Raw genomic sequence first — 10,709 nt, 5'->3', positions numbered from 1 at the left:
AATTTACACCATGCCCTGTGGCCCCTTATCTTTCTCCTACACCCACTCCACAATTTTTGACGCCGTCTCAAACCTATCATTTCACTGGACAGTTATAACACTCTTACGAAACAGGAAAGGCAACGTCACTACTCTTAACAGATAAGGAGATGAAACTCTGAGGAGGAGGTTTGCCAAAAGTATTGCCAATAAAGTTAACAGGCCCACGAGTAGAACCCAGAGCTTCTGCTTCTCAACACGACTCCCAGCGCCACTGCCAAGTGCACACAGATAAATCCCTACTCACACCGCTCCGTTTATAATTGCAGTGGTTTGGGTTTTGTGGGCCTAGCTGTCTTCGGTTAGGGAGAAGTTTGAGACACTGGCACTCCACTTGGCACACATCGTCACCGTCGATTAGCCATCTTTAGTGTGAAGGGATAGATTAGCCCTGGCTTCTAGGGAACTTCCACTCTACAATTCCGGCCCACACTCCGTGCTGCGCGTTTCTAAACGGATCTTTCTGCCTCTCTAACCTGAATGAGCTCAGTCCCGGAAAAGAGCCAGGCGTATTATGCACACCACGCCCAAGACCGCCATGCAGAAGTTTGAATTCAGAAAAGTCCAGAATCTTCCAGGGGCTGGGAGACACAGGGGTGAGCGGCGCGCTGGGCCACGCGGGCGGGGCGGACAAGTCCGGATCTGCACCCGGGAGTGTGGGGTTGGGGGTAGACGCGCTGGCCCGGAGGGGGGCGCGGGGCGGAGCGGGGCGGGATGGACAAGTCCGGATCTGCGCCCGGGGGCGGGGGCGGAGGCGGGCCGCGCGGAGGGGGGCGGGGGGCGCGGGGCGGGGCGGGTCCGGAGGGGCGGGAGCCGGAGGCCGCGCCCGCCGCGCGGAGCTCACAGCGTCCGCCAGGAGCCCACAGCGCCGCCGCCACCGCCCCGCGCAGACATGGTAAGCCTGGCCCTTTCCTTGTCTGCCTCCGCAGAGACGGGAAAAATCCCCGGCGTGCTTCCCGCCACGCTGATCCTTCATTCCTGTGTGGCCGTGGCGCGGCACCGAGCCGCGAAAGTCGGTGGCGGGAGGGAGCCGGGGTAGAGGCCGCAAGGAGGCAGCCCTGGGCTCCGCCCTGTGATCGCGGCCGAGGAGCGGCCACCGGAGGGTTCTCTGGCTCCGCGGCGGAGATGAGGTGGGGGGCGGGGCAGGAGGGCTGCGCCCGGTACCCGACCCCCCTCCGCGGGGACCGGGGCGAGGCGCGGGGTCGTTCCCGGGGCCCGGGGAAGCTGGGAGACACGTTAAAGAAGTTGGCGGGGGGGGGGCCCTCCCCGGCAGCACGGGTTGTTTCTGTGGAGCAGAAAGGGCACTTCTCAGAACGGAGTCGTCGGAGCCCCGGGGAAAGTCGGGTTCAGGAAGCTGCTGGCAACCGGCCAAGACGCCAAAGCCCGAAACTGCAGCCGCTCCCAGCCGGCGGGGCGCAGCCCGGATCGTGGGAGGAGCTCCGGCCCCGCCGAGCCCCCTCTGCCTTCCCCTTTCCTTTCCTCCCCCCCCCCCCATCTTTTCGGGCGCTCACGCCGACATCTGTTGTCTCTTCTCAGCTCCTGACAACCTACTGTGAATTCTCTCTCTCACGTTTCTATTAAGCCACCTCCAGAATCTACCTCCTCCTTGGCCTCTTTCGTGAAGGGAGTCCGAAAACCTCTGCCCGCGGGCCCAATGGGGTTTGTGTCCCGTCCCCAAGCTACAAGTGGATTTGACGTTTTTAAGTGGCTGGAAGAAAATCAAAGGAAGAATATTACTTGGTGACACCTGAAATGACAGGAAAATCAAACCTAATTGTCCGCAAATAAAATTTTATTGGCCCACGGCCACGCCCGTTTACTTATGAGTTGTCTGTGTAGCTGCTGTCCCGCTACAAAAGAGTGGCAGAGACATCATGGACCACAGTGGCCTAAAATATTTATCATCTGACCGTTTACGAAACACATTTGCTGACCTTTATCCCTGCCCACCCATTCCCTCCTTCCTTTCCTTGCAAAAAGAGACTAACGGGTGTCCCCAGGAGCCTTGAAAAAGCAGACCCAGCACCAGTAGGTGGTGAAGACTGGGAACCATTGCCCTGGTGGAGGGTGGATGCCACCAGGATCCCGCCCGGGTGGGGCTGGGGGGAGGATGTTGAGGCGAGTGTGCTGCTTAAGAATGACAGCGCAATGCTGGAATCTTTCAAGTGCTACTTCTTTTTCACATTCCTTTTTCTTCTCCCTTTCCTCAATTAAGAATGCATTTTTAAAATTCTTTCACTGTATCCTTTTACCTCACAGCACTTTCTTCTTCCTGTCAGGGTGCAGACAGCTGTGGGGAGCTCTGGCCTGTCAGCTGGACATCTTGTTCTCCTCTCTTTCAGCCCCTGCTCCACTCTGAGCAAAGCTTTCCTGTCTCTGGGCCTCCCCTCTCTGGAACCATCGCCCAGCTCCCTTCCAGCTCTACAAATGTTGCAATTCCATGCCAGTAATTTGGTAATTGTGTTTCTTTTGCTCTGGAAACTTACCTCTGAGGAGAAATACAGAGGTTTGAATTTTTTCCATGTGTGGCTGATAGCAACAGTTTTCAAGAAGGAAGAAAATGGTCTAAATTATAGTCCCAACGTTAAGGAGGAAAAAGTAAAGCAGAAAGCCACTTTGAAGCTAGCAAAGCAAAGCAATCCGAATTCCGTAAGATAAAGGGGCAGAGGAGCATCTATAGCCTTAGAAGAAGGTCACAAAGCCTGGAATCTTCTGCCCTATATGGCCTGCCCTTCCAGCCGACCTTCTTCCTGTCATCTGACACATTAGGAAGACAGTGAGATTTTAGTCATGATAAGGAAGGATGTTGTGCAAAAACATCTGTTTCTAGGCTGTGGTGTTCTATTTCACTCACAAACCCTGGACATTTTTCTTTCCTTAAAAAAAGTTATCTCTGAGAAAAAAGAAAACATTCCAACAACATGACTGTTGGGAAAGAATCCATGTCCAGAAGAGTTCTTTAGAACCCACATCTGGAAGGGGGCGTTACAGATGCTCCCACATGCACTGGGGACCAGCGGGCTCAGCTGGTAAAGCATCTGGAAACACTGCCCACGAAAAGTCTGGGGAACGGGGAGGGAGGGAGGTAAGGAGCCCAAACTGTGCCCCGCAGGCTCAGATCAGTCCGTTAACGCGTTAATTATGGGCCCCAGCTCTGTGCTCCAGGAAGTCCGTGCAAAGCCCGAATTAAGGGGTCAAAGCTAAATTGTAAACCTCAAGGTCCAAACGAGGATCATCGTTAGTACCTGAAGTTTAGTAAAGCCTCAGAGGAAGGGTGTGGCTGGCAACTTTTCCAGAAAGCCTGCAGTTGACGTCTGAACCACCAGGGGGCTCTAGGTGCCGGCGGAAATGACCCGGAGGCATCGCAAAATAGAAAATTTTTTTTCTATTCCCGGAATTCCCGGAAGAATTCTCTTGTAAGAAAAAGCAGAGCCCAGCGGGGCGCTTGACCCTCCAGCTCCTCACGGCGCAGCCGCCTGAGGGTCAGCTCTGTAGATGCCAGGGGAGCAGAGTGAGTGGCAACCCGAATGCTCCCTTCCTGAGATCAGCCTTTGGGGTTTAAAGGACCAGTTCCTCTGGTGGTTTCAGTAACAGCTAGTGGCATCTGCCAGTAGAAGGAACAGACCAAGGAATGCAGAACGGGACCTGGAGGCCGAGATTCTGGGAGGGGCTCTGCTGCGCCCATTGACCTTCTCCGGCCTCTCGTTCCCTCCCGTGTAAAATTAATGTTTCTAACCTTCAATAAGAAAGCTGCTTTTGAACATCCACGAACTCCCAGATCTCCCACCCCACACACAATAATGACTGTGCCTTTAGTTTTCTTCTAGAACATGCAGGAGTCCCAGGAATTCAGTATTGCTTTAAAAAGAACTGCCATTTCATTTGTCACAGTAGCTTAGAAAATAGGAAATTATCGGGGCGCCTGGGTGGTTCAGTCAGTTTAGCATCCTTACTTTCGCCCAGATTATGAACTCGCGGTTCACATGTTCAAGCCCCACGTTAGGCTCTGTGCTGACAGCTCAGAGCCTGGAGCCTGCTTTGGATTCTGTGTCTCCCTCTCTCTCTGCCCCTCCCCTGCATGTGCTCTGTCTCTCTGAAAAATAAATTTTTAAAAATACGGCGCGCCTGGGTGGCTCAGTTGGTTGAGTGTCCAACTCTGGCTCAGGTCATGATCTCACAGTACATGGATTTGAGCCCACATCTGGCTCTGTGCTGACTGCTCTGACTGCTCAGAGCCTGGAGTCAGCTTCGGATTCTGTGTCTCCCTCTCTTTCTTCCCCTCCCCTGCTTGCACTCTGCCTCTGTCTCTCCAAAATAAATAAACATTTTTAAAAATTTTTAAAAATATTAAAAAAGAAAACAGGAAATCATTTAATCTCCAGACAGCGCTCAGGGCACATAAGGATTTGTGGATGTATAGTTATGCATATGTTTACCCAAAGATTCTAGAAACATCAGTAAACCCTGCCACGCTCACTCTCATCTAGACAGTCTGCTGCTTTTAGACACACCCATGTGCTCCATGTGGACCCTCACTGTATTTCACCAGGGACAAACATGTGACCAGACCTGGGAGGGAAGCTCATGGGATGTGACCTTCAGTGTTTGTCTTGGGCTCTTCTGCCCCCTAAAAAATCGACTTAGTCTTTTAGGAAACGGCTTTGCCCCAAAATGAAGGTATGAGATTCTCTGGAGTGTTCTCCAGCATCCAGCCCTCGTCTGAACCCTGACTTTTGTTCTCTTAAGGCAAAAATGTCCAGCCCTACTGAGACGGAGCGGTGCATCGAGTCTCTGATCGCTGTTTTCCAGAGATACGCTGGAAAGGATGGTAACAGCTGCAAACTTTCCAAGACAGAGTTCCTGTCCTTCATGAATACAGAGCTGGCGGCCTTCACAAAGGTACTGCTCCCAACCCCTCCCCCACACAACCCCAAACAAGACCCAGGCCGAATGGCTGGGAGTGAGGGCCCAGCAGCTGACGTCAGCTCTGAGTAACCATTAAAGGACCTTTTCTTCTTAAAGATCAAAGTTCTCCAACTACATGACCCAGGGAAGGGTGATGTGTTTCTTTCATTTAGGGAAGGTGCACATGAAATGGTAAATGGTGTAATAGGATAGTTTTCAAATAGGAAAGTTATTCCTCCATCCCAAAGCTTCCGGGGAAGCCCTGTCCCATAGAACTTTCTGTGATGTTGGAAATAACGTTCTGTATCTATCTGCACAATCCGAGGTGGTAGCTGCCAGGCACGGGTGCCACTTAAAGACGACTTTCTAAGTTCCTAATTGAAACAGCCGGTGTAACTAGCGGCTATAAGTGCATTGGGCGGGGGGGGGAGTGGAGATCAGAGGAGCAGAAGATGAGGCAGATCGAGGCCTGCATCCTCTTTCCACCTCAAATCGCTTCACTTCTGTGCAGTTTGTACACTGGAGTTGCAGGCGACACTTGAAAAAGTGTGCCACTGCTTTTATAAAATTGAACACCCCCTGACTATCACAGAGGAATTTTGGGTTGGGAGCCAGAAAACTTGGGTTCAAGGCACAGGTCTTCCCCTGAGGCAAGTCACTTCACCTGTTTGGGTCTGTCACTGGGTCTGGGAAGTGGGAATGTTACTAACCCGTAGCCTGTACCTCACACTCTTGTGAGAATAAAATGTGGCAACATAATTGTTAAGTATCTTAGAAAGCACAATGTAAGATACCATTAAAAGTATCATTATTATTGGTTATTGTTCTCTTTACAGAACCAGAAGGACCCTGGTGTCCTTGACCGCATGATGAAGAAACTGGATGTCAACTCTGATGGGCAGCTAGATTTCCAAGAATTTCTTAATCTTATTGGCGGCTTGGCCATAGCTTGCCATGAGTCCTTTTTAAAGTCTACCCATTACCAGAAGTAAATCTGGGGGCAGGGGGAGCCCTTGGGTCTGGCCTCCAGACCACCCCCTTTCCCTCAAAACAGCCTCCCAATCATCACAACCTACATGTACTTTGAGCCCAGAATATCTACTACCCCGTTCAGGCCAGTCCTGTTGGTGGTAAATAAAGCAATGGTGTTTTTTATACCCTATGCTAGGGAGTCAGTACCTTTGTTCCAGCGAGGAAGAAGCATGGGAGGGAAGGGACTAGCCTGAGTTCCCAGAGCTGCACAGTAAATAGTGAAAATACACTGGGTGTATTTGTAGTTATGACTCACGGTACCAACAGAATTATTCCAGATCACTCAGCCTGATGGAGAGATGTCGCTTGTTACTCATTAAGTATCTAGTCACCCCTCCTACAGGCACTGTCACAGGCTCGGAGGATACAGTCAGCAAAACAGTCAAGGTCCTGCATTCACTGAGCTGACTTTCAGGGAAGGGGGCAGAGGCAGGGAGCGGCAATGAGTGCATAAGCAAATAAGACTACTAGATAAATCCCATGGGGGAAGACTACAAGGTGGTGTGTTACAGGTTACAGGGGCTGGGGAGGGCATTCTTCTGAGATCTCATGTGTGCTGACATCTGAAGGATGAGACAGAGCAAACATTTGGAAAGACGGAGGAGGAACTTTCACAAGAGGGAACAGTAAGGGCAAAGGTCCTGAGGTGAGAAGGAGCTGGATGCTGGAGGGATGGAAAGGAGGCCCATGTGGTCAAGGTCTTTGTGTTTGGGTGTGGGTTTCCTTATTTGCATCGCACTTGGGCCAATGTCCACATTAGTCTTAACTTCCTAAGGCCTCTGAAAAGGCAGCAAGGAAAGAGGGACTGGAAGGCTGGTCCAGGTTAAAAACGAGAGAGAGAGAGAAGCGTGGTTTGCATCCCTAAGCAGCACAGGTGAAGGTGATGGTTCCCCAAGACCCTCAGATTCCTTATCCATCTGCGTGCGTTTTGATTTCTTAGTAAAAATCTCTCTGCATCGCAGTTTCTTCCTTCATATTAATAGAATGAATCAGACCATTTCTGGGACGGTTTGTCAGGCTCTGACGTTCCAGAATGAAGACCAGTGCCTCAGGCTGGCAAGTCCCTAAACTTTTCAAGTAGAATTTGTAACTACTTCTTGGATAAGTCCCTTAATTCATTAAAAAGTGTTATTATCCCAAAGAACACGGAGCCAGTGAAGAGCTGGAAAGACGTCAGGCACCCTACTGTTTACTGGCTCATCTGCTGTTCTACCAAGAAGTCACTGCCCCTGGTTTTAGGACGTCAGGCTGAGGGAGCTGAGAAATCTGCACTTGCTTGGCTCCCTCAAGTTGTGAAAGTAGACAGACCCAATCTGTACCAAGTTTCTAATTCAAGACTGAAAACAACTCTCTGAAGTGCCTCCTGTTTGGAAGGTGAGTGCTGGAGACCGACCCATCAGGAGAAGATGTTGGTTCGGGGGACGGGGTGATGAGCTCAGTGAGGGTTGTTGTATTTAAACTGCCATCACTAGGTCCCGTTGGCATCTGCACTGAAGTCTGGAGAGAGAAGACGTAGCTTGAGATACAGGAGGGCTCGGGGGTAGGAGGAAACCAGAGGAAGAAGGCTTCACTAGGGCACAGAGAGTCTGAGGGGAGGAGGAGCAGAGCTGACAGGGACAAGACCAAGGACAGGAACCACGTCAGACAGCCACGGTCCTGCAGAGCCGTTGCCCCTCCAGACCGTGTGCAGAGCCCCCTCCCCAGCCTCACACTCGGCCACACAGCCCGCTTACCCCTGTCTTCATTCACGAGTAGAGGCCAATGACCGCGAATCTCTCTCCTCAACCCGCTTCTAGCTCCTAAGCTCCAGTGCTGCCTCCTAGACTTCTCCACGTAAAATAATACAGGTATTGGGGTGCTGGGTGGCTCAGTCAGTTGAGCACCCGACTCTGGCTCAGGCCATGATCTCACAGTTCGTGGGTTCGAGCCCCGCGTCGGGCTCTGTGCTGACAGCTAGCTCGGAGCCTCGAGCCTGCTTCTGATTCTGTGTCTCCCTCTCTCTCTGCCCCTCACCTGCTCACGCTGTCTCTCTCAAAAAAATAAAACATTTTTTAAAAGAACATTAAAATAATACTTGGGGTGCCTGGGTTGCTCAGTCAGTTAAGCGTCTGACTTCAGCTCAGTTCATGATATGGTTCGTGGGTTCGAGCCCTGCATCAGGCTCTGTGCTGACAGCTAGCTCAGAGCCTGGAGCCTGTTTCAGATTCTGTGTCTCCCTTTTTCTGACCCTCCCCTGCTCGCGTTCTCACTCTCTCTCTCTCAGAAATAAAAGCATTTAAAAAAAATTTTTAGGGGTGCCTGGGTGGCTCTGTCAGTTAAGCGTCCAGCTTCGGCTCAGGTCATGATCTCATGGTTTGTGGGTTCAAGCCCCGCATCAGGTCGTGTGCTGGCAGCTCAGGGCCTGGAGCCTGCTTTGGATTCTGTGTCTCCCTCTCTCTCCATCCCTCCCCCAGGCGCTCTCTCTCCCTCTCTCTCAAAAATAAACAACCATTAAAATTTTTTTGTAAAAAAACAGGTATCAAGTACTCAAGTATTGAACAAAGATTTACTTACAGTGTGTAAGTCTGTTCTGTGTATCTGTGTATTCATTCCCAGAGTGATTAAGGCAGAGAAGATTCTTCAAGAAACTTGCACTCTGGTTCATTGTACCCCAAACTGAACTCACCATGCTCCCAAGCCCCCAGCAGGCCCCTCCTCCACTGCCTCCCCCCCTCAGGAAACGACACCGTCCACCTAGCAACCCTGCCCAGAAACATGGAAGTCACTCCTCACATCCACCCATACCCTCAAGTTCATCTAATGCACCGAGATCTCCCTCAAACCCGCTCCAGCCTTCCCCTGACCCAGGCACCATGGCCTCTGTCTGGATATTGTAGCACCTTCCTCAGTGGCCCTGCCCCTCTCCAGATCCTCCTTCCTGAAGCCTCTGATGCAGTTCCCCTCCAGCTTAAAGCCTTTCAGCAGACTCCCCAGGGCTCTTAGGCAAGTGAGGAGCACAAGGCACCCCTACTTCGCTTACTGCGCATTGGACCTCCCCAGCTTTGCCCTTCCAGGGGCACCTTCTAGATTCCAGCCATCGGGACCCTTCTGTCCCTCAACACGCTGGGCGGCTCTCACTTCCTGGCCTGAGATCTCTGCCTGGAGCTCTGTCCCACACTCCCCACACCCATTCCCAGGTATGGTTCCCCTTACCCCTTGCTTCTCAGCCTACATGGTTCTTTACTCCAGGAAACCTCACAAAACTCCATGTAGGGATGAGAGGTCTCTTTCATGTAGGATCATGCTTGTGCTTCCCCTTTCTTGGCACTCAAACTAACTGGTCTCTACACTGTGTGTTTTTCCTGGGTAACCTTCTCCAAACTCATGGCTTCGACCTATATGCTCATGACTTACATTTATATATCCCCATCCCAAATCTATCTCTAGAATTTTCAAGTCATCACTTGAACCCAACATCTCTACCTGGCTGTCCCACAGGTAGGATTCTTTTTGCAGGTGCCAGGAAACTCTGTTTAAATCGTAAGCAAAGCAGGAATTTGTTGACTCGTATAACTGAACAGCCAAGGGACAACTTTAGCTTCAGCACAGCCAAGGGGATGGTGTCTTTCTAAATCCCTGGGCTGTCTCCACACCTCGGTGGATCTGTGGGTCTGAAGGTCTGTAGTGCACTGGTCAATGGAAGCCTGGACTGTGTATGTGACCCTAGAACTGGGGTGCAGCCCCACCCAAATTACAGAACCAAGAGTTGGGGAGAGTGGGTCAGATATCAGAGAGGGATCCTACAAATGCAAAGCACACACCCACATAACGAACACAAACCTCAAACACAACATGTTTGAAACTGGACTCTATAGTAAACTCTGGAACCGTACAGGAGTCCGGGCACCAATGCACACACAATCAGAAATGCACATATAACTTTTTTTAAGTTTATTTTGAGAGAAAGACAACACACGCACGTGGGCTGAGGAGGAGCAGGGAGAGAGAGGCTCCCAAGCAGCTTGGTGTAGTCAGCCTGATGTGGGCTCGATCCCATGAACTGCAAGATCAGGAACTGAGCCAAAATCAAGAGTTGGACGCTCAACTGACTGAGCCACCCAGGAGCCCCTGAAAATCCACATATCATTTTTGACTCCTCCAAAACTTAATCACTAGTAGCAAGAACCACAAATGCTCAGGGGGGTGGTATTAGCATCACACAGTGTTTGATGCAGATACTGGGACTCTATGCAATGGCAACAAGAGGTTGGTACAAAATTATTACAGAACCATATGTACTGCAGTTAGTTCTATGCACTTACGGTTTAAGATCTCATTTTTATGCCTGTTTACATTTCTCTTGGTGGCGCCACGTACAGTCTGTAAGTGTGTGTGTAAGTTTTGATAAATTTTAACTCTTTTTTTAATGGATTTCTGTATACTTTATGCAGTAATAAAATAGACTAGTATTTACATATATTTTATGCACTTGTGACATACCTCTTTCTTAATATTTTCAATATTTCAGCTATGCAGTTCATGAGTTTTTTCAAATTGTTGCAAATATCCAACAAAAAAAATTTCTGATATATTTATCAAAAGAAATTCACATGTGGGGCGCCTGAGTGGCTCAGTCGGTTAAGCGTCCGACTTCGGCTCAGGTCATGATCTCACGGTTTGTGGGTTTGGGCCCCACGTTGGGCTCTGTGCTGACAGCTAGCTCAGAGGCTGTTTCAGATTCTGTGTCTCCTTCT

The 10,709-nt window shown here is 50.6% G+C and overlaps 1 protein-coding gene across 1 annotated transcript; it reads left to right on the top strand.

Moving 5' to 3' along the window:
- The first annotated feature begins 839 nt into the window (after window positions 1-839).
- S100A11 (S100 calcium binding protein A11) lies at window positions 840-6,106 on the top strand. The gene is made up of 3 exons (XM_039246361.1): window positions 840-934; window positions 4,786-4,938; window positions 5,781-6,106. Exons 1-3 carry the CDS (start codon window positions 932-934, stop codon window positions 5,934-5,936), a joined length of 312 nt encoding a protein of 103 aa, XP_039102292.1. The 5' UTR covers window positions 840-931; the 3' UTR covers window positions 5,937-6,106.
- Window positions 6,107-10,709: the final 4,603 nt, after the last annotated feature.

This window comes from Hyaena hyaena, unplaced genomic scaffold, assembly GCF_003009895.1.
Source record: "Hyaena hyaena isolate Hyena2069 unplaced genomic scaffold, ASM300989v1 scaffold_284, whole genome shotgun sequence".
NCBI classification, from domain to species: Eukaryota; Metazoa; Chordata; class Mammalia; order Carnivora; family Hyaenidae; genus Hyaena; species Hyaena hyaena.
The sequence above is the reverse complement of the archived record's forward strand: the minus strand, read 5'-3'. Positions and strand labels throughout refer to the sequence as shown.

Bases quoted from the DNA above. Each gene is read 5' to 3' on its own strand.
- S100A11 (XM_039246361.1), top strand. The intron at 4,939-5,780 runs GTACTGCTCCCA...TTCTCTTTACAG, and splicing joins AGCTGGCGGCCTTCACAAAG to AACCAGAAGGACCCTGGTGT.